This window comes from Xiphophorus couchianus, chromosome 7 (assembly GCF_001444195.1).
Source record: "Xiphophorus couchianus chromosome 7, X_couchianus-1.0, whole genome shotgun sequence".
Taxonomy (NCBI): Eukaryota; Metazoa; Chordata; class Actinopteri; order Cyprinodontiformes; family Poeciliidae; genus Xiphophorus; species Xiphophorus couchianus.
Window position 1 is genome coordinate 25,963,257 of NC_040234.1, and position 14,344 is coordinate 25,977,600.

The 14,344-nt window shown below is 38.5% G+C and overlaps 1 protein-coding gene across 2 annotated transcripts; it reads left to right on the forward strand.

Moving 5' to 3' along the window:
- Positions 1-248: 248 nt before the first annotated feature.
- LOC114148711 (uncharacterized) lies at positions 249-10,936 on the forward strand. Of its 2 annotated transcripts, XM_028024155.1 has the most exons (10): positions 249-1,845; positions 2,620-2,686; positions 3,344-3,387; positions 4,133-4,273; positions 5,277-5,381; positions 5,726-7,796; positions 8,157-8,276; positions 8,994-9,062; positions 9,266-9,328; positions 10,434-10,936. In XM_028024155.1, exons 1-10 carry the CDS (start codon positions 1,843-1,845, stop codon positions 10,658-10,660), a joined length of 2,910 nt encoding a protein of 969 aa, XP_027879956.1. In that variant the 5' UTR covers positions 249-1,842; the 3' UTR covers positions 10,661-10,936. The 2 variants fall into 2 exon arrangements, with proteins under 2 accessions (XP_027879956.1, XP_027879957.1); XM_028024156.1 differs by lacking the exon at positions 9,266-9,328.
- The last annotated feature ends 3,408 nt before the right edge of the window (positions 10,937-14,344 follow it).

Consider the following 14,344-nt stretch of genomic DNA (forward strand, 5'->3'; position numbering starts at 1 on the left):
AAACAAGCAGACATTACTCAGAACTAAATATTCATGTCTTTGATGTAGAAAAGTCCCTTCGTAAAGACTGAAACAGTAGCTAAACCAGAAATTAAATTAAAATAATTTAAAAATCCCTAAAGAGAAACTACAATGTAGTATTTCACCCCATGTTCATTAGTCAAGTCAAACAGGTCATGTTTAGGCCTGCTTCGTAGGAATGATTTCCTGAAGAGTTCTGTGTTACAATATTAAGTGCAAAAGTTTTCTGCAAAACAAAATCCTTTATTTGCTTTTCGTTTTGTGTAAAGGTTATGCAGTGTTGTCCATTTTAAGTGGCTTACCCATACAAAATTTCATATGAATAAAAATCAAATTTCAAAGATGATAGATAGACTGTTACTGTTTAGTAGGCACTGTCAGTTAGGCTGAAAATGTCTCATGCCTGGTTCCCAAAAATGTATTTGGGAGCCAGGCATGACACTTGAAGTAGATTCCTGAGGTCAAACATTGTCAATGGCCTTCAACCAACACATCAAAGATGGGCTAACCCAAGTAAGATCTCGTAGTTCCTTATATATTCTTCTTGATAGAAGAAATTATCTGTAAAAGCTAATTGAGATTTGACCAACACTCTATAAAGCACTTCATATTTATATCAATTAACAGCCTCTTGTAAATATTTCAATAACATATATGCTCAATATGATTGTACAAATTGGTATTATGTCTTTCTTAACTCCCCTCATCTTTTTCCAATGGTTTGCTCCACAAGCTCTTAAGTAGGCCATTGGTGACATTGTACCCTTTGGTCTCTCCAGGCCTGACAAGAAGATAACTGAAAGAAGGATTGGATTTGTTTGACTGACTCTGTTTAAGTTAGAGTTGTTAAAACAATAAACTGTAGCATTTTTGAACTTTTAATTCAAAGTGCTTGGTTGAAGACAAAGAATGGTTGAAGAAGAGGAATCAAGAATCAGCATGCTCCTCAAGCAGGTTGACTGGCTCACATTTATGTATTTATTTATCCACATATAGTTTTCCTTATCTACTACAGCCCTCCACCCAGCTTCTCCACAATGGAGAAACTGGGTGGAGGCCGTCTCACACACATCCTGAGATTTGATGTCCCCACCTCACCCATGCCCATCCCCCCTCAACATTCCCTCCATGGCTTGGAGGGAAACATACTGTACTATAAAGTGCCGCATGTTTGAACTTTTAATGCAAAATGTTTGGTTGAAGATAAAGAATGGTGGGACAAGAGGAATCAAGAATCAGTATGCTACTCAAGGAGGTTGGTTGACTGGCTTACAATTCTTCAGTCTCTTTCTGCAAACCTTCCTAATTTATATATTTATTTTTCCACATCCTAATTTTCTGATTTGCTATAGCTCCTCGCCAGTCTCTCTGTAATGGCTGCCATCTCACACACATCCTGAGATTTTGCGTCCCCACCTCACCCATGCCCATCCCCCCTCAACATTCCTCCATAGCTTGCTCTCAAACTTTGCAGATTTGACTGGTGTGGAACCTACAAAATGTCCATTACAAAGAATAATTTTTTCTCCTGAAGCATTACTTTGGGAGATAACACAAGTTAAGTAATTAATTTCCTAGTTTTATAACTTAATTGATGTTCGGTAGAGTTGTGACGCCAAAGTTAAGGTGTCATTAGTTATTAACACAGGGCTGGGCCGTAAGCCTCAGCTAGCTGCTTTTTGCAACCAAGCAGGAACTCCGGCCTGTGCCGGAGTCTAAATCAAGCGCTCCTTTTTTGACTGCTGCACACCTGCACCGAAGGAGGAGATTCAGACCTTCATGCTAACATCCGAGGAATGAGGAGCAATCTAGCTAAAGAAAATGGTAAGATTATTGTTATTTTAATGGACTCCCGGTTATTATCTATTATATCACTCAGTCAGATATACTTTTAAATGCTGTTTAAACGTGTTGACCTGTAAAAACTGTTTCAATTGTGTTTCACTAGGATGGCTAGCTGACATTAGCCTAGCTACAGCTAATGAGAAGCATGCATGTTTTATTTTCAATTTATTGAGGTCCAGTCTTACAGCAAATAAATAGAAATAAAAGTGACAATTAACCAAAAAAAGGATAAGTTATTAAAATATGACTGCTCACAAAAATGACTCAAATGCAAAATAAAAAAAGCTAAGTTTGAAACATGCAAACCTAATAGAGCAGAAATCATGAAATATGCAATATTTTCAGTGGCCCTGCTTGTGTGATTGAAAAGAGTAATAACTTAAGAGTAATAACTTTTTACATGTGCTCTGAATTGAGAGACGATAGACATGAGGAGCTAAAACATGAGGCAGAAGTAAATGGATGCCTTGTGCATAAAGGTTGATTCTGCTGGGAAGGGAGCCTTCAGGCCACATTACACCAGACTACATCCTTTTTAAAATAATAAAGATTGGGATTTATGGGGTTTTTGGGGGGGGTGTAGGAGTGGGGGAGGGTATATTAGGATGAATCAGGAGGTTTGAATTGGAAACTAACTTCAGCATCATAACTTTAGGTGGGGGGGATCTGTTTTGGCAAAATTAATTTCAGGCCTTTAACACTGACTTATAATCATTGAATGCTTTTTTTTTTTTCCTGGAAAATGCCAACCAGAGAAGTAGATCCAGTGATAGGAGTGACGGTGGAGTAGAGTCTACACCCAGCTGTTCCAGTTTAAAAGGTGAATTATCTCAGGGAAAGGTGCATTAGCCCACAATGTTTTTCCCACATTTAAGTTGTTTTGCATTAGTGTTTCCACTAAATCAATATAATGCGAGTTATAACTGCTCAGGTGAGAGAAGGGAGGTGTGACAAGAAGTCTATTAAAATTATAATTTTTTTAACATGATTTTAGTTGCCTAGAAGAAGCTACCACAATATCAGTTAATGTTTGATTTAAGAGTACCAAGTCAGGTTTTTCTTAAACAAAGAAAAGGCTCAGCACATCTGTCGGTGATTTTACTTGAAATGCCAGTTGTTTCTAAATGTCCAAGGAAATAGAGATTTGTGTTGGGGGGAAGCTTTGGTAGAACCCAGGTCAACTGCTTTCCTTTTTGCATTCGACCATTGTTGACTTGCTATAACTTTGATAATTTTATTTAATAACCCTTAGTCTAGTTGTTCCAATCTTGAGTATTAAATTGAAAAAGTTAGAAATTTTAAAGAATTGCTGAAATTATTGAATACTGAAGGTCGGATATTTATTTCTAATCCCAAATTTAACATTTGTAACCTAGTGATAAGACCCAAAAATATTTTGAGAAGACCAAATATAGGAGATGCAGAGCCTCTGAATTGTTTTAAGGTGATATTAACTTTTTTTCTTTTTAAATTTCAGCTACAGATGAGACATTTGGGCTTGATCCAGAGCAGAGGCAAATGGTAAGTGTGCCTATGAATAAGTTCAAAGGATGTGACAGTATTTCAGTTTCATTCTAGCTCACATGTACTCTTCATACTGCATAGCTAATTTAAATATTGTTCTAAATTAAAGTCTGGAAAAGTTGCTGCCCAGTTGTCTTCACCAATGAACATGTGCATTAGTATTTACAAATCCTACAGTGGTGAAAGTTATTTTCGCTGTAGAGAAGTGGCAAAAATGTTATGCAGAGAAATTCTTGAAAAAGATCATTTTGATATAAGCTTGTCGTATTGAGTTTGGGAGGAATGCTGTATCTTGACAATATGTCTCCATCCAAGTTGGCACCTTGTGTTTAACATGTCTGGATCATAGATGATGACTGAAATCAGGCCTGTTAAGAATTCTCAGATTTTCAAAATATTGTGAAAATGTTTTAATACCCCAGTGATTCACTTCTACTTATTTTAACTGATTATAAAGGCTGATGTCCTGCACAGATGTTTTCCTGTTCCACCACACTTGACTCAAATTAATGGATCATTAACAAATGTTTTATAACAAGCTATTGGAGAATGATTTGATTTGAATGAAGTGTGCTGTAGCAACCCCTAAACCCTGGGAGTTGCTGATTCTTGACTTAAAGTTTCACCTGGATGCATCATTCTCAATGTGGTCAGGTGCCAGTTCCATCTGGGGCCTGTGTCTCCAATTTGTTTAATTTCACAGATGTGGACATTTACAATGCTTGTTTTCTGTGTTTTATAGGATCAAACACGTCAAGCTCGTCGCCTGCAGAAACTTAAAGCCCATCACAATAAATGTGAGGCTCATCACAAGAAGCTCGTCACAAAGGCAACAAATGAAGTGAGGGAGAACACGTCTTTTCTCCATCAGAAGGGCTTAATGGTTAGTTTTGCTTCACCTTTTTCTTGATGTACCCAGAGATGAGAACTGTTAGTAAATGTACCATTGTATGTGTGGCTTGAGCTGTTTTGACAGTATTATTGTAAAAATATCAAGAAAATCTTCTTGCAAATTTCTTAATACTTACTATAATTATGTAATCAACACAAATTCATAGCTATCTTTAATGCTGGATAAAAACGTCTTTCAATTTTTAAAAGTTTTGTGAAACAAAAATACTGTCAGTTATTACAAGATTTCAAGTGTCCAACGTCACGATGCTTATCAGAGAAGAAATACATTTGGTGGTATTTGGCTGCTTTGCAAAATCATGTAACCTGAAACTTTAGACTGTGCACAGGAGCTTTCTTTGAGGGGGACTCACCTTGTCAGTCAATTCAAATTTATTTAGTGTCTATTACAATACAAGTTGTCACTAGATGCTTCCCAGAGACCCAGACATGGACTAATCAGGACTAAACCCAAAATACTCTGAAGCATTTATTATCTTCCAGTCTATGAAATTCCAATGGCCTGTCAAGTTGAAGTATAAAATAAATGTGCATAGTTTCAGTGTCATTTAATCTAAATTTAGTAGGTTAGATTAGGTGGTAATGGATACCAAAATCCAAAAGTAATTGGCCATGGTGTCTGATTTTTAACTGTCACATTTGAACACAGCAGAATATTAGCTTTAGGTATATTTGTAACAAATCTGGGTGGATCACTTCATGGTTTGTATTAAATCTGTAAGCAAGGCATTTGCTTTATTTATCCTCTCACCCACTCTATTAAGTACTGCGCTGTCATATTATACACCATGAAATGCAGAATCTCCAGTGTAATCTGAAGGAGCCTGTGCACTTTTGGTGCTGTTAATATGTGACATCTTTGGGATTTCTAAATACCTTGATTCAGTAGAAGTTAACTGTAGCTCTGTATTAAATTGTAACAGTTCATTTAGGCATGGACACATTTTAACAGTTAAACTTATAATTTTTTGGAGTCAAAACAGTCATCCGATGAGAGCGACGATACCATCATCCTTGGTCCAACACCAACTGAAGGGGACATGAGCGTGCCTGAGCTTACAAGAACTGACAGTGTGATTGTAAGTTTATTTATAAATATCATAGTCCAACCTAATGTTAAGACTCACTTAGGTTAGAAATTCTATTTTTTTGTAGTATTTAAAACCAAACTATCCAAGAACTCAGTTAGTCGCCATGTGCTGGTAAATCTGTCACTTTTTGAGGATGCTTAAAAATGTTGGAAAAACATTTGAGCTAACAAGCACCAAAAAAATTTAAAAGAAATCATACTAGTATTGGGAGTATTTCTTTTTTAATGAACTTTTTAAAACTAGTTGTACATATTTAACTTCTTCTGATTTGTTTATATGTTTGAGAAATAATCTGAAAGTAATTTCTCTCTTTTTAAAAAAAATAATTTTAGCTAAACAAACAAATGCTTTGCTACTCAGAAGCATCTCTATCAAGTTCTGACATCACTGAGGAAGAGTATGTTCCCGATTCTGAGAAATCTGAGAGTGGCAGTCTAAACGACAGTGACAGTTCAGTAGACGTTAAACAGCTCAAGAAGAGGAAGAAAAGAGCCCAGAAAAATACTTCTTCTCTGGAAGTCCAACCACTTAAGAGAATGCGTGTGACCACTTCTAGTTCCTTGACTGCAAAAGATCCTGGAGAATCTTCTTCAACTGATGCAAAAGATCCTGGAGAATCTTCTTCAACTGATGCAAAAGATCCTGGAGAATCTTCTTCAACTGATGCAAAAGATCCTGGAGAATCTTCTTCACTTGATGTGACAGTCATGACCTTGAAGAAGAAGGGAGATGGCAGTAGGGCTTACAATAAAAGGTACTTTTGTGCATTTTGTAGCAAACCTTACAGCAAAATGGCACGTCATCTAGAAGCAAAACACAGTGATACACCAGAAGTGGAAAGTGCACTGAAATGTCCCAAAGGTTCTAGAGAACGACGGCTGCAGTTGTCCTTGATAAGAAACAAAGGAAACCGTGCCCATAATAATAAAGTCATTAAAGAGGGAAAAGGAATGCTCATTCCCCGCCAACAATGCACTAAATCTGCAAAAGCTGGTGATTACTTGCATTGCATCAACTGCGAGGGTTACCTCAAGCGGAAATCCTTGTGGAGGCATATGCAGAGGTGTTATCTCAGTCAAAAAGTCAAAGGACTGAAGCCAGGAACATCTCGAGTCCAAGCCATTTGCAAATATGCAGAGCCAGTACCAGACAGCGTCAATGCACAGTTTTGGAAACTAATACATGACATGCACCATGATGATGTAGCAAAAGTTGTCCAAAGTGAGAAGTGCATCTTGAAATTTGGAGAACATTTGTTCAACAAACATGGTCAAGATGTTACAAGACACGAATACATCCGACAGAAGATGCGCGAAACCGCACGAGTTGTTCTGCAAGGGAAGAAAGATGGCAAGTTGGAGACGCTCCCAGACTTCTTTGTGCCAGCTAACTTCCCTCATGTTATAGATGCAGTTAAGAAAGTGGCTGGCTTGGATGAAAGAACAAACGTCTTCAAAACGCCATCTTTAGCACTCAAGTTGGGTCACAACCTCAAGAAAGTGGCAAATGTTCTTGAATGTGAGGCTATGATCTCAGGCGATGAGAATACCATTCACAATGTGCGAATTTTCAAACAAATCTGTGAGACCAGATGGAGCGAGTGTGTCTCTTCCCATGCTCTTAGGACTTTGAATGAGGCTAAGTGGAATGCTCCTCAGCTTATTCCCTTTGCTGAAGACGTTAGGAAAATGCACCAGTATCTTGACACAAAAAGGATGGAGTGCCAGAGGAACCTGAAGGAAGAAGCTGTAAAGAAGAACTGGGCTGAACTTGCCAAGATCACGCTTTGTGAGGTGATAATATTCAACCGGAGAAGAGAGGGAGAAGTATCCAAGATGCCACTGAACGCTTTCACCTTGAGAGATACCTCTGTCACCCATCCAGATGTGGAGCTTGCTTTGTCAGAACTTGAAAAGAAGCTGTGTAAACACTTCCAGCGAATTGAGATAAAAGGCAAACGTGGCCGAAAGGTTCCCATTCTCCTAACTCCTAATATGGCATCATCAATGGAGTTGCTTGTCCAAAATCGCCGCAATTGTGATGTATTGGATGAGAATCCATACATGTTCGGGAGACCACAGACTCTCAATCACTTCAGAGGATCGGATATTATTCGTGAGATGGCTCAAAACTGTGGAGCAAAACACCCTGGAGCATTGTCCTCAACCAAACTGAGGAAGCACATGGCCACCATGTCAAAGGTACTTAACCTAAAGGACAATGAAATGGACGACCTAGCTGACTTCCTTGGCCATGACATTAGAGTTCATCGTCAGTATTATAGATTGCCTGAAGGGACATTACAGTTGGCAAAAATCAGTAAAGTGTTGCTGGCACTAGAAAGAGGACAGCTCTCCCACTTCAAAGGACGAAATCTGGATGAAATCAGCATTGATCCACAAGGTAAATTGGTATATTTTTTTGTGAAGATTTAATTTGACCCCCTGGCATGGCACGTTCTATTTATTTTGATTTTGACTTTGTAAATAAAAAAAAAAAGATGACATCTATAAAAGTTTGAGTGTCAGACATTGACAACAGTAGGAAGAAGTAGCTCAGCAGGCATTTTTTATATTACATATTCGAATTCTTGTAGTTTTTTTGTTTGCTTGTTTTAATCTTTGGGAAATTCAATCATAATTTCCCATTGTAAATTGCTCACTTGAATGGCCATAGAACAAGGAAAAGCGCTAAGACTGTGCTGACAGCATATGCAATGCTTCATAGTTTAATATGATGGATATTTGTTACTTCATTTTCCAGAAAAAATGTCTGTGGACAGTGGATCAGACACTGAAGAAGAGGTTGACTCAGCTGAGAGGGATGCTGGTACTTCATCTTCCAGATCACCAGATATGGATGGCAACAAAAAAGTAGAAAATGGTGAGGAATCACAAATACATTGATTTCTGCCTTTTGTACAATCTGTTGTCAAGACAGCAGTGCACTTTTAGATTTGTGCTTAGGCATTTTAACTTACTCTCTAGTGTATTATATATAATATATTTCGATTACATAAAGTAGATTTTTAGAATAATTGTCAGAAAACCACAAGGTTAAGCTGTTGCCATCTTGTTTCTCACCTGGAAGTTGGAAACCAGATTTTATGACATTAAGTTGACTGACTATATCACATCCATCACTGCCAGGGATGTGGACATGTGAAAAAGTGCTTCCATGACACTTTAGTGAATTTGGGGATTATCGAATCCCCTGAAAAAACACCTCTTGGAATTATAAAAATGGTTTACTCGACATTAAGAAGTTTTTTCAAATAAGTGCCGTTTCCATTACAAGATCTTTTTTTTTTTTTTTTTTTTTTTTTTTACATTTGATGGATAGATACAGGTCATGGAAATGAGTCTGATAGTTTCATCCATAAAAGGAGAAATGTTTTAAAAAGTGTTGCTAACAGGGCCAAACTAAATGTTGACGGTAAAAATTAGATAATTACAATACCAGCAGCTTTTGATTTAGTGCTGTTAAGAAATTAGTACAAAGTTAAACTGTTAAGCTAATTATTTGAAATGCTTGTATAAAGTAAACATACTGACTGCTTACACTGTTGAATACGCTTTTACTTAATATACCTTTGTTTAGGTCAATTTGGGGTGACCAGGAGATGCACCACTGAAGTTGGACAAAGCAATGATCTGCCCTCAGCAAAAGGTAAGAATATTTATAAGCGTGAAGAAAATGAGATTGTAGATTTCTGATAAATATTGAACCTTTAGAGGCCACTGTCCTCTATCATTACTCTTTTTCATGTATGTCATTTTTGGGTTCTGTCATTTATACAAATTTTCAATGTACTCTGTAACTGATAATTTTGTCCAAGTCAGATATATTTTGAGATTTCTTTGGTTTAACAGAGAGGTCAGATGACGAGGTACTGGCAGACATGGAAGTCTCTGGCAACTCCAACACGACTAACGGTAGTTTCTCTTCCTCCTTGGAGATTATCAATGAGCAGAAGCTTTAAAAATGTTGCCAGACACATCTTTCAAACTGAAGAATTTATCTGACTGCAAATTTTTATTATAAAGAAATTATAACCACCGGGTCTAATGTCTCAACTGAATGTTCCTCCTGCAAGCCAGGCTTGAGAACATGTAAACCTTTAGTTATTTTTTACACATTTAGTGTTCATTGAATATTTCACATTATCAGGTGTAAACCTATTTCCAATATTTCCTTAATTTTTTTATTGAACTAAACAAATGGGTAAATAATGAACATTTCACAGCACTGTCTGTGTGGTGTCAAAATTAGGCTTCCTCATTTTATAATCTCATGAGGATTACATGATATCTCAACATATAAAACTTTAGAATAGCTCAATTTTCATTTGACTGCATACCCTCAAGCAAAAGTTTGGTTTTACTTCTTCTCCCCCTTCTCTCTTATTGCCACCTTGAACTGTCTTCAAACAGCAAACTAACTAGACTGATCAAAGGTAGTTTGGGTGATTATTTTAATCTTTCTGCTTAACTGCACCTATAAAATATTTCCAAAACCTATAGTGCTAGGAGAACTTATCAGGCCCTGCGAGTTTTCCCAGTTTGGACTCTGTGACAAAGGGAGATTTAAGTTTTATCCATTAGAGAGCCCCGCTTATGTTGATGCTCTCTTAACGTAGGCTCACCGAGTCTCCAGCCACCATCAAATCACTCAAAATCTTCCTTTTGGTGAAGTGTTTTTGAAATGGATGATATTTTAAACAATTTTGTCGTATTTTTTGAACATCCCCTTGACCTTAATTATTTATGCTTGTGAAGTATTTTGTACAATTAATTCTCTCTTGTACCTGCTGATGCTTCTATAAAGGATGGGGAGATTTATGTGTTCTCTCACTACCAGTTGTCAGCTTCAACAGTGACAACTATTGGAGCTGACAGCTGACCCTTAAATATGAAATAATGCTTTACTACAGCTGTAGTAAAGAAATGTTTTCATGATAGCTTTATAACTTGCTCTGTCATACAGACTGAAACATTTTTTCATTGAAGAACACTTAAAAGTGCCCCTAATTATTTTCAGGCCCACCACAAAAGAAGAGACTGAAGTGGAACCAAGAAGAAATCCAGGCAGTGGAGAAAACACTCATGGACTGTATTGACTCTGGAAAGGTTCCTGGGAAAGCCCAGTGTATGAAGTGCATTGAAACCTCACCAGTAGCCCTCAAGGACAGGACATGGCAAGGGATTAAATTCTATGTGAAAAATCGCATAGATGCATTAAAACGAGAGACTTTCAAAAGAAGGTAAGCGTTGACCTTTTTGTTACTGTGAAAGAAAACGGATCATTTGTTAGTGCCATTACCACGCCGATTCTGTTTGGAGTTTCTGCCGGTTTTGAAGTTTTGAGACAGCTGCAGTCAAGTTTTGTAATGCAAGTATGTATGCATACTGTATGTTCATGTTTATTGATACATATCAATGAATACATTTCATTTTAGTACATGCATGTTGGATTGTATGTATATTTTTTGCAACAAGATACTGTAAGTTATGCAATAAAATGGTTCACATAGAACCAGAAAATGTAGTCCATTATTGATGGTTGGCATTAAGCATGTTACCAGGCACTTAAAAATAACATTAAACAAAAACAAATCTGATATAACACAGTTTATTGACTTAAAAGAACTAGGATTGCTCATATTTGACAAACTGTGTTCCCAAAAATTACACAGTGCCACCTGGTGGTAGTTGGTGATGGACATGTCCCCACATGGAGCCAAAAACCTGACAGATTTTTGATTTTCTAAATTTGATTAATTTTTATGTTAAAGATTATATTTCATGTTCCAATATCCCTAAAAAAAATCCAAACCTAAAACCAAGCCTTTAGCTCATTTAGAAAGTTGGGTCCCCACGTGTAACCACCTAGTCACTCGCCAAAACAAGTCCTCACGTTTCGGGAAAAACAAGTATGTGTGTGTGTGTGTGTGTGTGTGTGTGTGTGTGTGTGTGTGTGTGTGTGTGTGTGTGCGTGAGTGAGAGTGTGACCTCAGCCGAGTTCAGCCGTGTGCAGGCGTGTTTGCGTGTGTGTGTGCAGAGACGTGTTTATTTTGGGGTTTTGTCAAACACTGATTCTCACAACTGGAGGTTTGAGCGAGAAGAGGAAGAGCTGCTGAAGTCTTCCTGGGAATTTCCACTCACAGTGCTTCTGTTTCTGATCACTGGTTTGAAATGCAACAAGGATTTGATATGTATGTGTGTGTGTGTGGATGTGTGCTTTTGGCTAACTGCTGGGTGTGTGAGTGTGTCTGCATCCTGATACCTGCCCCAGACTGGATCAATACTCTAATCTAATTGTCATTCTCTTGCGTTGTGGCAGTCGGCCATGCAGCTCACACAGCATGAGGGCCGGCACGCCTTTCTACTCATGCACGCACACACACACACACACACGCACACACACACACACACGCATGCATTTAAAAAAATAAAATAAAATAAAACAACACACACACATTCACAGCAGACCGACATGAGACATGATGAATGAGAATCCAGCAGTGTGGTTGCCATGTTAGCCTTGTTGTTCTCCGCTCCATCCTCTCGTCTCTCTGGGCGTTCCTCCTCAGCGTTGCATCATGCACGCCCTTCAGTGTGGGCAAACACTCGCTGACACCCTGTCACATCATACCAGCCTCTCCCAACCGAGGTCCGGTGAGGATGCTGGGGGACGCTTCAGAGGCACAGCACCAGAGCCAGAACCAGAACCAGAGCTGACTCACCTTCTGCATCAGCCTCTGCTGGAGCAGCAGCGCCTCTGTCCTCATTTTCATTTTGACTCTGATGGACTTCCATCCTGACTTCCTCTGTCTTTTCTGCTCTTCGTCCTCCTTCTCCTCTTCCTCCTCCTTTGTCGTTTAACACTCTCTTTCCTTTCCTTTGCTCCGCTCCGCTGTCGTCCTCCCGCTGTCTGCTGAGAGACTGAGCATAGGAATAGGAAGTACAAACCAGGACATGCACACACACTCTCAGACACACACACACTCAGGCTCTGTCAGTTTGAATGAATACTGTTCACACTTGGCTTGTCTCTCCTCCCCCCTCTCTTTTTCTCTCTCCCCTTTTCCTTCTCTCTGTCTACCAGACACCCCTCCTCCACTCCTTTCTTGCTCTGGCCTCCTTTGCTATCTCCTCCCTCCCTCTATCCCTCCTTCCGTTCCTCTCTCTCTCTCTCTCTCCTTCCCTCACTGTTTCTGCTGCTACCCTTCAAACATGTTCACACTCCAAGACTGGCAGACGTTATAGAGCTACACTGCTACCCCACTGACCCCACCCACCACACACACACGCGCATGCACCCCCGCCTACACAGTGCCTCATGGGTGGAGGTTTGTTGTAGACCCAAATGCAGAGATGAGGTGGAGAGGTGCATGATGAAATGAATAATGAAATGATAATCTCAGGCTGATATTAACAATAGCAGAGGATCTGACAACTGACTGACTGACTGACTGACTGACTGAGTCAAGGAGCGTCTCTGCCCTGAGGGACACCACAGAGTGAACCAGAAACCCCTGAAATAAATCAGTCAATCAAGAACAATCAGAAATACAAGCATGGAAACAGACAGAAACTCGAAATGCTACAGTTTGTGTCACTAAGCTCCTTTATTTACTCAATAAAGCTGCTGTAACTGTTGTAAAATAACTCTCTCTCTCTCTCTCTCTCTCTCTCTCTCTCTCTCTATATATATATATATATATATATATATATATATATATATATATATATATACTGTATAAATATATATGTTTGTTGAAACAGTGTAATATTAGACACATAATCTGTAAAATGATCACAGAGCTTCTATTGCTGCCTGCTGCAATAGAAAAACAACCAATCAGAGCCAGAGGGAGGGGCTTAGCGCTGTCAATCGCTGCTCAATGTGCTGATGGTGGAGAAACAACTGACCACTACAGGAAAACAGTTCATCTGCTGCCTGTGCTAACTAGCCTGAGCATTCACAACAGGCTCTACTGATGTGGAGAAACTGGATTAAAAAGGTTTACTTTTCTTTTCCTAACAAATTTAGGAATTAAACTGTCCTTGGATTATCCCAGTAGAAGCAGCCGTCTGCTATGAGCACATTTGTGTTCAGTGTAGCCACTAAACATCAGTCTGCAGTAATTCTACCTTTTCATCAAGCTGATCATCCTGCTTGTTCTGACAGCACACTTCAACTCTTCTGCATTGACTCTGACGTCTGTCATCTTCCTCTTCTGAACAGTCCATTCCTCCTCTGCAGGGTTTACGTCAGGCCAGTTTGTTGGGATTACCATGGTGATTACAGCAGGTACTGGTACTTTTGGCAGTGTGGGCAGGTTTCAAGTCCTACTAGAAAGTGAAATCAGCATCATAAAGCTTTGTCAGCAAAACGAAGCATGAAGGGCTCGAAAATGTCACGTTAAAAGGCTGTAACCAATAGCAACAGATGACACAGCACCCCTAATCACCAGCCATCAACTTGAACGTGTTTATGCCTGATTTAAATGACCTTTGCCTTAAGACAACTTTTTTTGAACTATATAGTTGAATTTTGACAAATGAAGTTTGTCAAACTTACTATATTTACATTTGTTTAACATGATGACTTAATAAACGTAATAAATTTACTTGGATAATTTATTTGGACCCAGTTATTATTTGTGACCAGTGAACTCAGTATATTGCAGCTGTTTCACCCGTTTTCATTTTTCAGGGTAACCTATTCAAAGTGCTTTTTTATTGGTTGATGTATCTTTTTAAATATAAGAGAAACAAAATTTTGGATATTAATTAGCTTTAAGCCACAACAATCAACACTGACATAAATCAACAAATTAAAGAAATGTTTATGTGTCCAAAAAATGGAATGAAGTTAACTCTTTGAATTGAAATACCTCATTAAATCAACTTTCAAATTATATTCTAAATTATTTCAAAGCTATT

Bases quoted from the DNA above. Each gene is read 5' to 3' on its own strand.
- LOC114148711 (XM_028024155.1), top strand. The intron at 5,382-5,725 runs GTAAGTTTATTT...AAATAATTTTAG, and splicing joins CAAGAACTGACAGTGTGATT to CTAAACAAACAAATGCTTTG. The intron at 9,329-10,433 runs GTAGTTTCTCTT...AATTATTTTCAG, and splicing joins CAACTCCAACACGACTAACG to GCCCACCACAAAAGAAGAGA.